The sequence below is a fragment of the Balaenoptera ricei genome, chromosome 19, assembly GCF_028023285.1.
Source record: "Balaenoptera ricei isolate mBalRic1 chromosome 19, mBalRic1.hap2, whole genome shotgun sequence".
Classification (NCBI taxonomy): domain Eukaryota; kingdom Metazoa; phylum Chordata; class Mammalia; order Artiodactyla; family Balaenopteridae; genus Balaenoptera; species Balaenoptera ricei.
In genome coordinates, this window is record NC_082657.1 from 59,610,862 (window position 1) to 59,630,761 (window position 19,900).

The 19,900-nt window shown below is 45.7% G+C and overlaps 1 protein-coding gene across 2 annotated transcripts in view; it reads left to right on the forward strand.

Annotated features, from left to right (window-relative positions):
* Window positions 1–19,900, forward strand: part of ATP2C2 (ATPase secretory pathway Ca2+ transporting 2) — an 81,228-nt gene that overhangs the window by 19,767 nt on the left and 41,561 nt on the right. For both annotated transcript variants that reach the window (XM_059905268.1, XM_059905267.1), the window contains exons 2-3: window positions 11,617–11,727; window positions 12,879–12,995. In XM_059905268.1, coding sequence (XP_059761251.1) covers window positions 11,617–11,727; window positions 12,879–12,995 — 228 coding nt within the window. The remainder of the gene's footprint in view (window positions 1–11,616; window positions 11,728–12,878; window positions 12,996–19,900) is intronic.

Below are 19,900 nucleotides of genomic sequence, written 5' to 3' on the forward strand. Positions count from 1 at the left end.
CTGGCTCTCTGTAACGGCTGTAGTGGAGAACCTGTCCCATGCCTTTCTCTTCGCTTCCGGCGCTGCTGGCTGGCGATCCCTGATGTCCTGGGCTTGCAGGGGCATCGCTCCTCACTGTGTCTGCACATCGTCTTCCCGCCACGTGGGTCTGTCTCTGTGTCCAGAGCACTCCTTCTTATGAGAACATCAGGCATATTCGATTAGAGCCCACCCTAGTGACCTCATTCTCACTTGGTTACCCCTTTAAAGACCCTATTTCTAAATGAGGTCGCATTCTGAGGTTCTGGGGGTTATGACTTGAAGGTAGCTTCTTTTTCATTCCAGATTTTTTTAAGATTTGTTTATTATTTATTTATTTATTTAATTATTTTTGGCTGTGTCGGTCTTAGTTGCGGCATGCGGGATCTTCGTAGAGCCACGTGGGCTCTTGCGTTGCGGTGCGCGGGCTCTGCGTTGTGGTGTGTGGGCTTCTCTGTAGTTGTGCCATGCAGGTTTTCTCTCTCTAGTTATGGTGCACAGGCTCCAGGGTGCATGGGCTCTGTAGTTGTGGCGCGTGGGCTCTGTAGTTGTGGCACATGGGCTTAGTTGCCCCGAGGCATGTGGGATCTTATTTCCCTGACCAATGTGGGATCTTAGATCCTGGACCAGGGATCGAACCCGTGTCCCCTGCATTGTAAGGCCGATTCTTTACCACTGGACCACCAGGGAAGTCCCTCCTTCCAGATTTATTGAGATATAATTGACATACAGCACTAAGTTTAAGGTGTACAACAGAATGATTTGACTTACGCACATCATGAAATGATTATCACAGTAAGTTTAGCAAACATCCATCTCATATTTTTTCCTTGTGATGAGAACTCTTAGGACTTACCCTGTTAACACTTTTGTATATAACGTACAGCACTGTTATTTATATTTATCATGTTGTACGTTATATGCCTAGTACTTATTTATCTTATAACTAGAAATTTGAACCTTTTGACTACCTTCATCCAATTCACCCTCCCCACCTCTGGTAACCATAAATCTGATCTCTTTTTCTATGAGATCAAATTTTGTTTTTTGAAGTTTAATTGACCTACGACACTATGTTAGTTCCTGGTGTACAACATAGTGATTCAGTATTTCTATGTATTTCAAAATGATCACCAGGATGTCTAGTAACAATCTGTCACCATGCGAAGATATTACTTAATAATTGCATGTGTCCCTCACACTGTCGATTTCATACCTGCGACACGTTTATTTTGCAACTGAAAGTTTGTACCTCTTAATCTCCCTCACCTATTTCTCTCCTCCCACCACCCCTCTTCCCTCTGACAACCACTTGTTTGTTTTCAGCATCTATAACTCTGTTTCTGTTTTGTTATGTTTGTTCATTTGTTTTTTAGAGTCCACATATAAGTGATATCCTACAGTATGTGTCTTTCTCTGTCTGACTTATTTCACTGAGCATGATACCCTCTAGGTCCATCCATGCTGTTGCAAATGGCAAGGTTTCATTCTTTTTTATGGTTGAGTAATATTCCATTTGTGTGTGTGTGTGTGTGTGTGTGTGTGAGTGTGCACGTATGTGCGTATACATACATACATATATATATACACACACACATATACACCGCATCTTCTTTATCCATTCATCTATTAATGGGCACTTAGGCTGCTTCCATATCAAGGTATCTTTTTTGAAGGGACACAGTTCAACCCAGAGCACAGCATGCATCAGCACTTCATTCCTTTTTGAGGCTGAATAATATTCCATTGTGTGGAGAGAGCATATCTTGTTCATCCATCATCCGTTGACGGGCCTTTGAGCTGCTGTGAATTGTGCTGCTGTGAACGTCCACGAACATGTAGTTATTTGAGTCCCTATTTTCTGTTCTCTTGTTCACATACCTGGGAGTATGTCAATGGCTTTCACTCAGAGAACACAGTTGGAGGCCAGGTGCCCTCCCACTTTGGGCTCAGACTCTGTCCCCACAGTCATGGTCACAGTACACAGCTGGAATGTGGACCCTCCCCCTCCAGGCTGCCTTCCTGGCCCCTCCCCTTACACACCCAAGCCTCTTTCAGCTACTTGCCTGGTTCCCAGGGACATGCGCTCAGACAAACTGGGAGTTCCTGAGAAATGGTGGGAACTCCTGCTAATCTTGACCCACAAAGGCAGAGGGAGTGGATTCCTTTGATCCTTTTTTTTTTTTTCTTGTTGTGGATTTTGTGTGTGTGGTAAAATGTACATAACATTTACCATCTTAACTGTTTTAAGTGCATGATTCAGTGGCATTAAGTACATTCACGTGGTCCTCCAATCATCACCACCGTCCGTCTCCAGAACTTTTTCAACTTCTCCCACTGAAACTCTGTCCCCATTAAACACTAGCTTCCGGGACTTCCCTGGCAGTCCAGTGGTTAGGACTTGGCGCTTTCACCGCCGTGGCCCAGATTCAATCCCTGGTCAGGGAACTGAGATCCCGCAAGCTGAGCGACGTGACCAAAAACAAAACAAAACAAACAAACAAAAAACCCACTAATTCCTCCGTCTCTCCTTCCCCAGCTGCTGGTAACCACCATTCTACCTCCTGTCTCTATGAATTTCTCTATTCTGGGTACCACACATAAGTGGTATGATTACCGTATTTGTCCTTTTGTAACTGGCGTACTTCACTTAGCATAATGTCCTCAAGCTTCATCCATGATGTGGCAGGTGTCAGAATTCCCTTCCTTTTTAAGGTTGAATAATACTCCATTGTGTGGCTAGACCACACTTTGCTTACCCATTTATCTCTTGATGGATCTTCTTTTTTTTTTTCTGAAACATTTATATTAACATATTTCCATACAAATAACCCAAAGAAAGTTTAGTATTATTTTTTTTGTTTTTTTTTAATTTTTGAATTTTATTTCATTTATTTTTTTATACAGCAGGTTCTTATTCGTCATCCATTTTATTCACATCAGTGTATACATGTCAATCCCAATCACCCAATTCATCCCACCACCACCCCCACCCCCCTGCTGCTTTCCCCCCTTGGTGTCCATACCTTTGTTCTCTATATCTGGGTCTCAATTTCTGCCCTGCAAACCGGTTCATCTGTACCATTTTTCTAGATTCCACATACATGCATTAATATATGATATTTGTTTTTCTCTTTCTGACTTACTTCACTCTGTATGACAGTCTCTAGATCCATCTGCGTCTCAACAAATGACCCAATTTCGTTCCTTTTTATGGCTGAGTAATATTCCATTGTATATATGTACCACATCTTCTTTATCCATTCGTCTGTCGATGGGCATTTAGGTTGCTTCCATGACCTGGCTATTGTAAATAGTGCTGCAGTGAACATTGGGGTGCATGCGTCTTTTTGAATTATGGTTTTCTCAGGGTATATGCCCAGTAGTGGGATTGCTGGATCATATGGTGATTCTGTTTTTAGTTTTTTAAGAACCCTCCATACTGTTCTCCATAGTGGCTGTATCAATTTACATTCCCACCAACAGTGCAAGAGGGTTCCCTTTTCTCCACACCTTCTCCAGCATTTGTTGTTTGTAGGTTTTCTGATGATGCCCATTCTAACTGGCGTGAGGTGATACCTCATTGTAGTTTTGATTTGCGTTTCTCTAATAATTAGTGATGTTGAGCAACTTTTCGTGTGCCTCTTGGCCATCTGTATGTCTTCTTTGGAGAAATGTCTATTTAGGTCTTCTGCCCATTTTTGGATTGGGGTGTTGGTTTCTTTAATATTGAGCTGCATGAGCTGTTTATATATTTTGGAGGTTAATCCTTTGTCCGTTGATTCGTTTGCAAATATTTTCTCCCATTCTGAGGGTTGTCTTTTCGTCTTGTTTATGGTTTTCTTTGCTGTGCAAAAGCTTTGAAGTTTCATTAGGTCCCATTTGTTTATTTTTGTTTTTATTTCCATTTCTCTAGGAGGTGGATCAAAAAAGATCTTGCTGTGGTTTATGTCAAAGAGTGTTCTTCCTATGTTTTCCTCTAAGAGTTTTACAGTGTCCAGTCTTACATTTAGGTCTCGAATCCATTTTGAGTTTATTTTTGTGTATGGTGTTAGGGAGTGTTCTAATTTCATTCTTTTACATGTAGCTGTCCAGTTTTCCCAGCACCACTTATTGAAGAGACTGTCTTTTCTCCATTGTATACCCTTGCCTCCTTTGTCATAGATTAGTTGACCATAGGTGCGTGGGTTTATCTCTGGGCTTTCTATCTTGTTCCATTGATCTATGTTTCTGTTTTTGTGCCAGTACCATATTGTCTTGATTACTGTAGCTTTGTAGTATAGTCTGAAGTCAGGGAGTCTGATTCCTCCAGCTCCGTTTTTTTCCCTCAAGACTCCTTTGGCTATTCGGGGTCTTTTGTGTCTCCATACAAATTTTAAGATTTTTTGTTCTAGTTCTGTAAAAAAATGCCATTGGTAATTTGATAGGGATTGCATTGAATCTGTAGATTGCTTTGGGTAGTATAGTCATTTTCACAATATTGATTCTCCCAATCCAAGAACATGGTATATCTCTCCATCTGTTGGTATCATCTTTAATTTCTTTCATCAGTGTCTTATAGTTTTCTGCATACAGGGCTTTTGTCTCCCTAGGTAGGTTTTTTCCTAGGTATTTTATTCTTTTTGTTGCAATGGTAAATGGGAGTGTTTCCTTAATTTCTCTTCCAGATTTTTCATCATTAGTGTATAGGAATGCAAGAGATTTCTGTGCATTAATTTTGTATCCTGCAACTTTACCAAATTCATTGATTAGCTCTAGCAGTTTTCTGGTGGCATCTTTCGGATTCTCTATGTATAGTATCATGTCATCTGCAAACAGTGACAGTTTTACTTCTTCTTTTCCAATTTGTATTCCTTTTATTTCTTTTTCTTCTCTGATTGCCGTGGCTAGGACTTCCAAAACTATGTTGAATAATAGTGGTGAGAGTGGGCATCCTTGTCTTGTTCCTGATCTTAGAGGAAATGCTTTCAGTTTTTCACCATTGAGAATGATGTTTGCTGTGGGTTTGTCGTATATGGCCTTTATAATGTTGAGATAGGGTCCCTCTGTGCCCACTTTCTGGAGAGTTTTTAATCATAAATGGGTGTTGAATTTTCTCAGAAGCTTTTTCTGCATCTATTGAGATGATCATATGGTTTTTCTTCTTCAATTTGTTAATATGGTGTATCACATTGATTGATTTGCATATATTGAAGAATCCTTGCATTCCTGGAATAAACCCCACTTGATCATGGTATATGATCCTTTTAATGTGTTGTTGGATTCTGTTTGCTAGTATTTTGTTGAGGATTTTTGTATCTATATTCATCAGTGATATTGATCTGTAATTTTCTTTTTTTGTAGTATCTTTGTCTGGTTTTGGTATCAGGGTGATGGTGGCCTCATAGAATGAGTTTGGGAGTGTTCCTTCCTCTGCAATTTTTTGGAAGAGTTTGCGAAGGATGGGTGTTAGCTCTTCTCTAAATGTTTGATAGAATTCACCTGTGAAGCCATCTGGTCCTGGACTTTTGTTTGTTGGAAGATTTTTAATCACAGTTTCAATTTCATTACTTGTGATTGGTCTGTTCATATTTTCTATTTCTTCCTGGTTCAGTCTTGGAAGGTTGTACCTTTCTAAGAAATTTGTCCATTTCTTCCAGGTTGTCCGTTTTATTGGCATACAGTTGCTTGTAGTAGTCTCTTAGGATGCTTTGTATTTCTGTGGTGTCCTTTGTAACTTCTCCTTTTTCATTTCTAATTTTATTGATTTGAGTCCTCTCCCTCTTTTTCTTGATGAGTGTGGCTAATGGTTTATCAATTTTGTTTATCTTCTCAAAGAACCAGCTTTTAGTTTCATTGATCTGTGGTATTGTTTTCTTTGTTTCTATTTCATTTACTTCTGCTCTGATCTTATGATTTCTTTCCTTCTAGTAACTTTGGGTTTTGTTTGTTCTTCTTTCTCTAGTTCCTTTAGGTGTAAGGTTAGATTGTTTATTTGAGATTTTTCTTGTTTCTTGAGGTAGGCTTGTATAGCTATAAACTTCCCTCTTAGAACTGCTTTTGCTGCATCCCATAGGTTTTGGATCGTCGTGTTTTCATTGTCATTTGTCTCTAGGTATTTTTTGATTTCCTCTTTGATTTCTTCAGTGATCTCTTGGTTATTTAGTAATGTATTGTTTAGCCTCCATGTGTTTGTGATTTTTACTTTTTTTCCCCTGTGATTCATTTCTAATCTCACAGCGTTGTGGTCAGAAAAGATGCTTGATATGATTTCAGTTTTCTTAAATTTACTGACGCTTGATTTGTGACCCAAGATGTGACCTATCCTGGAGAATGTTCCATGCGCAATTGAGAAGAAAGTGTAATCTGCTGTTTTTGGATGGGATGTCCTATAAATATCAATTAAATCTATCGGGTCTATTGTGTCATTTAAAGCTTCTGTTTCCATATTTATTTTCATTTTGGATGGTCTGTCCAGTGGCGTAAGGGAGGTGTTAAAGTCCCCCACTATTATTGTGTTACTGTCGATTTCCTCTTTTATAGCTGTTAGCAGTTGCCTTATGTCTTAAGGTGCTCCTATGTTGGGTGCATATATATTTATAATTGTTATACCTTCTTCCTGGATTGATCCCTTGATCATTATGTAGTGTCCTTCCTTGTCTCTTGTAACATTCTTTAGTTTAAAGTCTATTTTATCTGATATGAGTATTGCTACTCCAGCTTTCTTTTGATTTCCATTTGCATGGAACATCTTTTTCCATCCCCTCACTTTCAGTCTGTATGTGTTCCTAGGTCTGAAGTGGGTCTCTTGTAGGCAGCATATAGATCCATTCACGTTTAAGGTAATTATTGATATGTATGTTCCTATGACCATTTTCTTAATGGTTTTGGGTTTGTTTTTGTAGGTCCTTTTCTTCTCTTGTGTTTCCCACTTAGAGAAGTTCCTTTAGCATTTGTTGTAGAGCTGGTTTGCTGGTGCTGAATTCTCTTAGCTTTTGCTTGTCTGTAAAGCTTTTGATTTCTCCGTCGAATCTGAATGAGATCCTTGCCGGGTAGACTAATCTTGGTTGTAGGTTCTTCTCTTTCATCACTTTAAGTATATCATGCCGCTCCCTTCTGGCTTGTAGAGTTTCTGCTGAGAAATCAGCTGTTAACCTTATGGGAGTTCCCTTGTATGTTATTTGTCGTTTTTCCCTTGCTGCTTTCAGTAATTTTTCTTTTTGTCTTTAATTTTTGCCAATTTGATTACCGTGTGTCTCGGCGTGTTTCTCCTTGGGTTTATCCTGTATGGGACTCTCTGCACTTCCTGGACTTGGGTGGCTATTTCCTTTCCCATGTTAGGGAAGTTTTCGACTATAATCTCTTCAAATATTTTCTCTGGTCCTTTCTCTCTCCCTTCTCCTTCTGGGACCCCTATAATGCGAATGTTGTTGCATTTAATGTTGTCCCAGAGGTCTCTTAGGCTGTCTTCATTTCTTTTCATTCTTTTTTCTTTATTCTGTTCTGCAGCAGTGAATTCCACCATTCTGTCTTCCAGGTCACTTATCCGTTCTTCTGCCTCAGGTAATCTGCTATTGATTCCTTCTAGTGTAGTTTTCATTTCAGTTATTGTATTGTTCATATCTGTTTGTTCTTTAATTCTTCTAGGTCTTTGTTAAACATTTCTTGCATCTTCTCAATCTTTGTCTCCATTCTTTTTCTGAGGTCCTGGATCATCTTCACTATCATTATTCTGAATTCTTTTTCTGGAAGGCTGCCTATCTCCACTTCATTTAGTTGTTTTTCTGGGGTTTTATCTTGTTCCTTCATCTGGTATATAGCCCTCTGCCTTTTCATCTTGCCTATCTTTCTGTGAATGTGGTTTTTGTTCCACAGGCTGCAGGATTGTAGTTCTTCTTGCTTCTGCTGTCTGCCCTCTGGTGAATGCGTCTATCTAAGAGGCTTGTGTAAGTTTCCTGATCTCTTTTTTTAAAAGAATTGAAATATAGAGAAATTATTTGAGCCTAGCATCAAATGCAAATCAAAGGAGATTTTTAAAAAATAGAATTCACAATCTTCCTGCCTGTACTTTCAGTGTTGATTAAAAACACACAGATTTGGGACTTCCCTGGTGGCGCAGTGGTTAAGAATCCGCCTGCCACTGCAGGGGATATGGATTCAAGCCCTGGTCCGGGAAGATCCCACATGCCACAGAGCAACTAAGCCCGTGCACCACAACTACTGAGCCTGCGCTCTAGAGCCCGTGAGCCACAACTACTGAGCCCACGTGCCACAACTACTGAGCCCCTGCACACCACAACTACTGAGCCCCCACACACCACAACTACTGAAGCCCATGCTCTGCAACAAGGGAAGCCACCTCAATGAGAAGCCCGTGCACCACAACGAAGAGTAGCCCCCGCTCTCTGCAACTAGACAAAGCCTGCACACAGCAAGGAAGACCCAACCCAGCCAAAAATAAAATAAATAAAAGCACACAGATTCAAAAAAATGAATAAAAATTTAAAAATAAAATAAAACCACACAGATTTAAGTATTTATGTATCTTCTAGAGCCACTTGTAGAAGCCTCAGCCTCTGAGAGAACATCAGGGAATATCATCCCCAACAAGACAAAGTCACAGAGAGAAGCTACTGCAGTGCTGGGGTCACCACACCTCCTAAATCCCTCTGGTTCTTTAGGCTGCTGGTCGTTTGTGAAATATTTACTGAATGCACCTGCCACGTGCAAGGCACAATTACGGAGTTGGGTTTTCTTAAATCTTCAAAACTACCTGGGACAGATTATCATCCCTGGTTACAGGGCTGGTCAGTGACAGAGGAGGATTTGAACCCAGGTCTGTGTGATTCCAACCTCCGTGCCCCTTCTGCCGCTCTATGCGTCTTCCTGCTCTTGAGTTGCCTGAACGTGGCTGAGCCACCCAAGTGATGTCACCATCATTGTCATTCCAACCAAGTGTCGGAGGCCTGGTCCCGGAGACAGGTGCCAGGCCAGCATTTACTCGGAGTACATGGTGAGTCTGGACTGTGTCAAGCCCTGTACAGGCACACACACGCTTGATTCCAAAAAAGCAGGACGAGGTAGCTAGCCATCATCACCCCCATTTTGCAGATGAGGAAATTATGATCAGAGAGGTCAACACTTGCCCGAGGTGACATGCTGGCAAATGGAGCTGGACTGTCTCCTGGGCACTGCTGACAATGAAGGTAGACTGAGGCTTGTGGCCGAGAGTGCGTATCCAGTCGTCCACACCGTGGCGCTAAGTGCACATGCACTTGGATTGGTGTCCTGGGCTCTGACTGACTAATGCTCGCGGAGCAGCCCCTGGGTACCAGGCACTGGTCCCGCCTTCTGGAGGGGCTGCGTCATGAGCAGGTGGAGGCATTTGAGTGATAATCACTTGCTGGTCATTATGCAAGTGAAAGTTGTGTAAGTGCCGTCAAGGAGACATCCGGGGTGCCGAGAGGGTAGAGCAGGGTAACTCATCTGGTCTGGGAAGACATCAGGACAGGACCACCACCTATTTATTTCTTTAAAAAAATTTTTTTATTTAATATTTATTTATAATTTATTGTTTATTAAATATTACTTATTATTTTAAAATGTTTATTTATTTATTTGGCTGCGCTGGGTCTTAGTTGCGGCACACAGGATCTTCATTGCTGTGTGCGAGATCTTCCTTGCCGTGTGCGGGATCTTTTAGTTGCAGTATGCGTGCTCTTAGTTGCAGCACGTGGGATCTAGTTCCCTGACCAGGGATCGAACCCGGGCCCCCTGCACTGGGAGCGTGGAGTCTTAACCACTGGACCGCCAGGGAAGTCCCCCATCATCTATTTCTAAAGCAGGCTTTCTCGCCCTCAGCTGTATGGACATTTCTGTTCCAGGTCATTCCTTGTAGGCCACTTGGCAGCACATTTAGCGTCTACCCACTAGATGCCAGTAGCACCCCTGACCCCCATCATGACAGCCAAACATGTCTCCAGACCCTGGCCAAGTCCCCCAGGAGGCAAAACTGCCCTTGGTTGAGAACCCTGGATTTAAAGTTTGGTTTGGCAGTCGGGAAAATGTGCCATCTTCCGCAGGGGCACCGGAGCAGTCCACTCCTGGGGGACACAGGACTCCTCCAGTGGGCAGTATGCTGCTGTCCCACCCAAGACCAGGAGAGCATGGAGGGTGGATGTGAGGTAGGGTCTGCTGCAGCCATATTGGAGACAGTCGGGTACTGTCCTGTAACTGGAGTCTATCCAAATGTTTCCAGCATGGTGTGTGTGTGTGTGTGAGAGAGAGACAGACAGACAGACAGAAAGAGACAGAGAGCAGAAGGTAGAGGAGGGGGCTAGATTTATACCTTCAGGGTTGCTTGAGATGCTGCATAAAAAGTGAACTGGGTGTGGTCAGGCCAGACAGAAATGGTCAGCTGGAGAACAGCCAGCCAGGCAGGTCCTGTAACCCCAGGACTGTGTCCATCTGCAGTGTGAGCACGGATTGAGCACTTGATTTGGTACGACCGAACCAGGTCTTGAGAGCAGGAAAAACATCCTGTCTCGGCTGTGATGTGCATTTCTTTGGGAAGTGGATCTTGCACAGTGAAGAAAGTAAGCTTGACTTAAGAAGAGTCTGTCGAATGATCTGTGTAATAATCATTGGTTGCTTCCTGGTCACTGGCACAGTGAGAAGCACCCCCCAGGAAGTGGGTGTGGTTAGCAGTGCATTTCTAAGCAAACAAGGCATTTGGGAGATGGGGGCGGGGGGATGGGGGATGGCAAGAAGTAAAAGAGGAATTTACCGTCTCTGTTCCAGCTGAAGGAAGAGGTTAGCCAATGCCTCTCCCCTTCCTCCTTCCCAGTGCCAGACTACCTGGTGGAAAAGGAAAAGATGATTATCATGTTCTAGGTGTCAGAATACTAGGAATAATTTTGCAAAAATACTCAGCGTTTTCCTAATTATGAGGTCTCCTCTGTGTTACCCTGTCCTCCCACACCCTTCAGGTGTTTCATGTGACTTCTTCCCAGACCTGCTAGACACCCAGACCTTGGCCGGGTTCCCCCCTCTCCTTAGGTTATTGCAGACATCTCCTAGAACAGGCTGTGATATCGCCAGTCACCATCAGGGGGCACTCTCTGTAGTATGGGGCAAACTTAACTGAGAATTCCAGACATTCAAGGTCCAGGGTTCTAAGCCTGTGAATTGTTGCCTTGTTCTGTCAGCTTTGTGAGTTCTGGTGCTTGCATCTGTAATAGCCAACAACTGGAAACAATCCATCAGCAGTAGAACAGATAAATAAATTGTGCTATAGTCATTTGGTGGAATATTATGCAGCCATGAAAATTAGCGAACCATCACTACACACATCATGCATGAATCTCACTAATAACCTTGAGTCAAAAGCATATATATTGCATGTTACCATTTACACAAAGTTCAACCCCCAGCAAAACAAATCTCCTGGGGGCTGGTAATGTCTGTTTCTTGTTTTGGAGGCTGGTTATATGGGTCCGTTTGTGAAAATTCGAGCTGTACAGTTAAGATCTGCACACTTTCTCTTTGTATATTATACTTTAAAAAGACATATCAGTACAAATCCAATGTGCCTAATAGCAATCCTGCTTTTTTTCACAGATTGATGGACAAAATGAGTTGAAAGCCATCGAGAAAGAGAAGACGGTGGTCGCTCTGCCACCCAAGGAAGCAAGCAAATGCCACAGAGAGGATCTGGCCGAAGCATTTTATGTAAGAATTGAATTTGTATCTGTGGTAGGGTTTTTAGATTAAGAAGAAAGCAATACAAAGTCCTGAAAGTGGCTTTAGAGTTCTGTGCTATAGTACATTTTTATCATCACTGTTAGAAAATACTATCGCTGTTGAACCGATCTGATTTCCCACCAGGAATGGCATCCACATTAATGGCAGTGGCCCTTCCTAGCAGCCAGGATCCTCCCAGCTCTCTGTGTACCTGCTGATGGGAGACAGAGGATGTCTCAGGGGACCCACACGGTTCCACAGCAGCACAGCCAGAGCTGAGTCCAGGTGTTTTGACATCAAAGCTCAAACTCTTCACCATCTGCTGTGCACACCCTTCATCTTTTCTAATCCATGGTGTTTCCAGTGACTGAAAACAAATCTCATCAGTTTCTCCAGCGAATTTGAATTCCTGGCCAGTACAAGACAAACCCCAAACCAAAAAACCACTTCCATTCCATGAGCCTCCCCTCTGAGGCTGAAGGACTTTGCTTGCTTTATGTTTTTAATTATCTTTACTTAGATAACTGAGCAAACATGGTGTGTGTGTGTTGTGTGTGTGGGTGTGTGTGTGTGTCCTCACCACATTTTGCTTATCCATTCATGCATGGGTGGACACTGGGTTGCTTCCACCTCTGGCTATTGTATGTTATGCTGCTATGAACATGGGTGGACAAATATCTCTTTGAGATGGGCTTCCAGTTCTCTTGGTATATACACCCAGAAGTGGAACTGCTGGATTATATGGTGGTTCTATTTCTAATTTTTTGAGGTACTTCCATAACGTTTCCTATGGCCGCTGCACCATTTTACATTCCCAGGCCCGCCCATTTTTCTAAAGATGAAGCGTAAGTGTTCCTGCATCTCCAGGTGTCCATACTACAATTGCACTCCTTGAGATGTAGGCCCAAGTCTGTCTTTTCTGCAGTATCTGGAGGGCAGAGTGCGGTCTAACTGAAAGAGAATTGGACTGTGGGTTTCCTCCTCTCTCTGCCCCTCTTTGCTCGGTGTCTTTGAACTGGTGCCCTCTCCTCTGTGGACAGCCCATTTTCCTTGATCATCATGGAAGCGGCTGGCTTCCGGAGCGGGAATCTTGTGACTTGGGCTCCTTAATCCTTACTTGCCCATCCTTCTCCCTCCAGGTAGATTTACAGAACGGGCTGTCAGAGTTCTCGGTGACACAGCGCAGGCTGGTCCATGGCTGGAATGAGTTTGTCGCTGATAACGCAGAACCCGTGTGGAAGAAATATCTCGATCAGGTAGGACTGTAGGTGTCATTCCGTGAATGAACTAGTGTAAGCCTGCGGGGTAGGGGTGGGGGACAGCCATTCATTGTTTAAGTATGGATTGAGGGTGTCCGTGGGTAAGTCCCAGGGTGTGGAGCAGCTGTACTACAGAGTTAAACAAGGCTCTCCGCATTCAGGCTGCTCTTAGCCGGCAGCAGGGGGGCTCACTAACTACCCCAGCAGCCATGGCTGTGAACAGTAGTTGTTTCATTCATGGAGGGTTTACCATGTGCCAGGCACATGCTAACTGAGTAAGTAAGTAAGCATCGACTTACTTAATCTTCCTCCTAATCCCCACTTCGAGATGAGGAGGGTAAAGTACAGAGAAGTGGAAATATTTCCCAAGGCTGTGTAGGGTTGCCAGATTTAGCCAATAAAGTTACAGGATGCCCTGTTACATTTGAATTTCACATACATGAAAAAACTGTTCTTTTTTTTATCTATGTCCCAAATGTTGCATGGGACCTACTTATACTTAAAAAAAAAGTTCCTTGTTTATCTGAAATTCACATTTAACTGGGTGACCTGTAGTTTATCTGGCAACCAGGGCCCAGAGTCACGCAGTAGTTAGTGGCAGTGCTGGGAAGTGAAGCCAGGCATCTGGTTGCAGAGCCCCGGCCCTCTTAGCCTCTGCCGTTGGTGCTGAACGCATGGTGCATGAGTCAAATGCCTGGAAGCCATTGGGAAGGGGGGAAAAAAATGGAAATAGACACGGCTGCAAGTTCCCGTCTAGAAATCAACCCCCCACCCCCCAGTACCAGCTCTGAAAGCTCCAGTTAACAGGCAGAACTTCCCATGAAGCCATGGGAACCTGAAGCCGTGCAGATTGCCTCAGTTTCCCCTCTGGCCTTTTGCACCCTCTCCCAGCCCTGACACCTCCCTCTTAGCCTAACTCAGGGCTGCCCGGCTTCAGCTGCCTTCCCCTGGCTCACATTTAGGGCTTTCTCGATTGGTCAGTTCAGGGACCAATCACAGCCCTCCTTGCAGCATCTTCACCCTGCATTCTCCTCCAGTCCCCACCCTGCTCATTGGTCGGTTCTCAGTGCCCTAGGGAGGTCATTCATTGACGCATTTTGGCACCAAAATAGGCTTCTAGGTATGCAGGTGGCTCTGGCCAACCCAGAAACTTCCTGGAATCCCAGTGTTGGGAAGAGGCAGCGGAGGCTCCTGGAAGGTGAAGTTCAGGGAAGGGGGCAGACACACAGGCTGTGAGGGGGGACCTCCTCCCTTCTGGAGTGGGGCCTTGGTCAGTTCTGCCCTGCCTGCCCCTTCCACTAGGACCTGCTCACCTGGCCTCTACCTCCCACCAAGGGCTCTCCTCCAGCCTCCAGCCAGGACCTTTCCAGGAATGAAATCTCTTCAGTTTCTAAGAGCAGGAAACGTGCTTATTCTTCTTAACCTCATCAGTTCAGGAATCCATCTCAGGGAATCCTTGCGGGATTGGAAGGCAGCTCCCGATGGCCGTGTTTTCCCGCCCTTGATGGGCACACAGGAAGTCCGTGTGCTCTCACTTATTCATTCTTTATGTTCACTGAGCATCTGCTACATGCCAGATGCTGTGATTCTCCCGTCTGTCCCCTGCAGTGACAGGGAGCTCGCCACTTCACGAGGCAGCCCTGCTTCTCTGTCTCAGGAGACTCACCATTAGGAATTCTACCTTAGTGTGACCCAAGATCCCTGCCCTGGAGTCAGGAAGCAAAGGTAGATTAGAGTCAGCCGGGTTCAGATCCCACTTCAGCCTTGTGACTGTCGATCCTCCTTGAGCCTCAATTGTCCCCATCTAGAAAATAGGACTAATAAGTACCTCCTGTTCTGAGTTTTTCAAAAGAAGAAGCTTAGCCCGTATTAAGTGCTTAATAAAGCTTGCCCCAAGTCCCAGTGTCTGCCAGTTAGCCCTGGTTTGATTTGAGCGTAGCTGTTAAGAGCACAGGTTTTGGAGTTGCCTGATCTAATTAAATCCTTGGCAATTCAGTTTCTTTCAGAGCCTCAGGTTGGTCATTTATCAAGCAGGACTACTTAACAGTACCTGTGTCATGGGGTTGGGCGGAGCCTACGAAATGATGCAGGTAAAGCGCTGAGCACAGGGCATGGCATGGAGGAGGTGCTCAGGAAATGCTGGTTGTTTCGGTTGTTACTGTTTATTGTAATCAACGTCTCCAGTGTTCCACCATTTCACCGCACAGTAAGGTTTCAACAGACCGCTTTCTGCCTGTCCCCCCTTTACTTGTGGGCTTAGAAGGGGCCCCATGAGCCAGAAGAGTCTGATTATCTGTGGCCAGGGCAGCACTAGTGGCACGTGGTGGGATCTTCCCATTGGATCTGACACTTGTGTGCTGTGTCTCACGGTGACTCACTTGTTTTGGGTGGGAGGGGGCAGGTGCTGGGGATGGTCTCCAGGAGGGGAGGGAGGGAGGGAGGCTGGTGGTATCAGTGTCGGCCTGGAGGGTTGCTCGGGTCCAGCCTCAGGGGGAGGGGGTGAGATGATGGGCTTGGAATTGGAGTTCAGGGTGAGGCCAGCACCTGGTCCCAGCTCTCAGAGCGTCCTGGCCAGGACTGTGGACCCATGAGCTAGCCCTGAGCCCATGGCTGGAGGGGTCCCTTGTGCAGAAACAGGCCCCCTGCTCTCTGAGTCTCCACTGGGTACAGCCTGCAGGGAGGGAGGGAGCTGCCAGCCAGGGCCGGGAGAGCTGAGGGCAGGGATCCAGGCGGCGTCACAGAAGTGACCTGGCCAGGAGGCCACGCAGCTGGGGCAGGACAGACCCAGCGCTGATCCCCACTCGGCTGGGTGACCGGAAGCAGGAGTTCCAACCCCACCAAGCCTCCGATTCCCCCAACTAACACCGCGCGTTGGCTGTTCATTCATTCATTCTAGATAAACGCCTTTTGTGCTCCTGGCCTGCTCGAGGCACTGTGCATAGAGTAGTGGCCCAAGTTTCTGGTTTCGGGGAAACAGACACTCCTTGAGTGAAACAGCACCCAGTGGGCGTGGCCTGAGGAGAGGAGTCAAGACAGGAGTGAGGAGGTGCCGGCGGGGACCTGGGTGGTCAGCAGAGGCGTCTGACTGGTGCCTGGAGGGGGCGATGTCTGAGCAGAGACCCAGTGAAGTGAGGAGAGGCACCGTGGGAGGGTCTGGATGAAGGGTGCTGCAGGGGGGGACGTGCAAAGGCCCTGCGGAGAGGCCTGGTGCATGTGGGGTAACCCGGCCTTGGAAGGTGGCCTGGAGAATGCAGGCGCCTGACGGGTGTTCAGGGCGTGTTTGTGCCCCCTCCCCCCTCACTTCTGTCCAACCGGGTGGGAAGTCTGTGATGGGCTCGCGGCTGAAAGGAGATCTTATTCTTAACTCCACTGAACTGAGGGGTTCTCCTTCCCTGCGCAAGGTTGAATAGCGTCCCCTCAAAATTCACATCCACCTGGAACCTCAGACTATGGCCTTATTTGGAATAAGGTCTTTGCAGATGTGATTAGTGAGGATGAGGTCGTACTGGGTTAGGGTGGGCCCGTATCCAGTGACTGGTGTCCTTAGAAGAGACTCAGACACACACAGAGGGGAGAAGGCCCTACGACAGCAGAGGTGGAGAGATGTGTCTACAAGCCAAGCAGTGCCGGCAGTACCAGGAGCTGGAAGAGTCAGGAAAGGGTCCTCCCCTAGGAGGCCCTCGGGCCTCCAGAGAGAGCACGGCCCTGCCGACACCTTGCTTCTGGACTTCCGGCCTCCAGCACTGTGAGAGAATAAGTCTCTTGATTTAAGCCCCCCAAGTTGTCATTTATCACCGCATCCCCAGGACACTAATATACTCTTAGCTGGCCTGCCCTTTTATCTGGCCCTCCATCCTCCCTGGACTTCCGCGGAAAGGGCGTGTCCCCCTCCGGGGTGGTGGTGCTTGGCCATGGCTGTGAGCTCTGCTGGGCAGCTCTGAGCCCGGCCCAAGGACTGTCGGCAGCCACTTCCCTCCGCAAACTGCCCCCAATCCCCTTCCCCCATCTCAGTGCTTCCAGGAGCTCTCAGGACCAAAGCTGGAACTCCTCTGACCAAAACCTTTTATTAGGGAAAATTTCAAAAATATCCATTAGGAGGGAGAATAAGATAATAAACCCCATATATCCACCATCTAGCTTTACTAATTATTCAACCCGTTTTGCCCCATTTTTTATCCCCCTTTTTTCACTGCAGCATTTTAAAGCAAATTCTAGATACTGAATCATTTTACCATCTATACTTTGGAGTGTATGTCTGCCCTGGAGGACATTGTTCTTTCTCTCTCTCTCTCTTTTATTTTTTATTTATTTATTTATTTATTTATTTAATATATATATATATTTTTTTTAATAAATTTATTTATTTATTTTTGGCTGTGTTGGGTCTTCGTTTCTGTGCAAGGGCTTTCTCTAGTTGCGGTAAGCGAGGGCCACTCTTCATCACGGTGCACGGGCCTTTCACTATCGCGGCCTCTCTTGTTGCAGAGCACAGGCTCCAGACGCGCAGGCTCAGTAGTTGTGGCTCACGGGCCTAGTTGCTCCGCGGCACGTGGGATCCTCCCAGACCCGGGCTCGAACCCGTATCCCCTGCATCGGCAGGCAGACTCTCAACCACTGCGCCACCAGGGAAGCCTTTATTTATTTATCTTTGGCCACCCTGCGCAGCGCGCAGGATCTTAGCTCCCCGACCAGGGATCGAACCCATGCCCCCTGCAGTGGAAGCTCGGAGCCCCAACCACTGGACCGCCAGGGAAGACTGTCTTTTTGTTTGTTTGTTTGTTTTTAACCATAACAACAATACTACTATCCCACTAAGACCATGAGCACTTCATTCACATCGTCCAGTGCCTGGTCCAGAGCTGGTTTTCCCCACATGCCTCAAAGGCACCCCTTCACAGTTGATTTGTTAGACTCGGGGTCTAAACAAAGCCCACCGTTTGCTTTTCGATGGTGTGCCCTTTAAATCTAATCCCTTTTCCTAATCTGTGAACTCGTGCCCATGGAATGGCTTATGAGATCCGTAAAATGGATGGATAGTTTATTTACATGTTGAAGACATCACCCTTGGGAAGAAGCCTGTAGCTAACTGAATAAGGTCCATCTCAGAAACTTTGACGCGGGTTTCAGGTTTTTGTGGGAGGCTCTTTCGCGAGTCTCCCGGGGTTGACTCCCACCACTGTGTCTTAGACCGGAGCACCGGGGCTTCCAGGCAAGCTGGCTTTGAGGTGTGGTTCTCTCTGAACGTGTGATGACCACCCCCTAACCCAACCCAGCCCAGCCCAGCCCTGGCAAGGATCGATGGGAAAGCTTCCCTGAGGGCCTGCTATTGGATCAGGAGCCCTGATAAGAGGGACCATTTTCTGGAGCTCAGGCAGCCACGATTCCTGCCTTTGGCTAGTGTTTATCCAGTGCCTTTTGTAATCAGTCTTGGTCCTTCTGGCTCCCATGTACTGAGTACCTACTGTGTGCCACCCACTGGGCAGGTCACTCTACCCTCCTTATGCCCTTTAGTCCTCCCATCAGCCGAGAGAGAGAGAGGCTGGAGAAGTCAGAGGCTTGCTCGAGGTCTGTCAGTGAGGTCATGGTGGAGACAGAGCTGGAATTCTATCAGATTCCTGAGCTCTTGCCTGCCTCCCCATGTGCTCAGACCCCCATCTGGGTCCTGGAAGGATTGGGGACCCCAGGATAGGTATGGCCTGTGTGCTTAGGAAGATTACATTCTAGCAGAGAATAGAGACAAATAATTTGATACAGTCGCAGAAAAATTGTAGCTAAGAAGGTGAAATACATTCAAGTTGCTCAGTCTTGAGGATTCACAATAGATGCGGTGGCTAACTCCATAACACCAGGTGGCCCGTGAGCTGACCGCAAAGTGCCCTGTCCCTCATTCAGAGGAGTTAAAGCACAGCAGTTCTGGGGTGAGAGGCATTAAATCCCTTCATGTACCACACTGGCATGATGCTGATGTGCTTCTTTCCGTGAGCAGTACGAATCACACATCTGATCACATTTCCCTTTTTGCCTTTGCTGCTGGGAAGCTCAGAGCCAAAGGTACAGCCCCAATTTAAACCACCATGATTTGCTTATTGATATTTTGACTCCCACCCTGATCCTGATCTCTCTGATCCTGTCTTTATATGTTTGTGTTTATGCTTCCTTTCACTTGTCTGTAACAATTGAAATGTATGTGTGAAATGAGACAGATACAGTAGTTCCCCCTTACCTGTGGGGGATACATGCCAAGACCCCAAAGCATGCCTGAAACAGTTGATAGTACCAAACCCTATATATACTATGTTTTTTCCTGTACATACATATCTATGATGCAGTTTAATTAATAAATTAGGCACAGTAAGAGATTAACAGCAGTAATGATCAAATAGAACCATTATAACAATATACTGTAATCAAAGCCATGTGAATTAATCTCTCTCTCTCTCTCAAAATATCTCATCATACTGTACTCACCTTTCTTTTTCTTGTGATGATGTGAGACGGTACAATGCCTACATGAAGAGCTGAAGTGACGGGAGTGACGCAGGCATCGTGACGTAGAAGGAGGCTTATCTGCTTCATGTCATCCTGGATCATTGAGCCACGAGGGTGTCAGTGGTTGGGTGCCAGGAGCAGAGGATGTGTTTGGTTGGGGATCCCAGGCAGGATGGAATGGGATGGCGCAGACTTCATTATGCTACGCAGAATGGCACAGAATTCTAAACTTATGAATTATTTATTTCTGGAATTTTCCATTTAATATCTTGGGACCACAGTTGACCGCAGGTCACTGAGACTGTGGAAAGCAAAACCACAGATAAGAGAAGACCACTGTACATAAAATAATAAAGTAAAAATCCTTTGGGAAGTTTCTGGAACACCTTTTCTCAGGAGGGACATCACTGGAG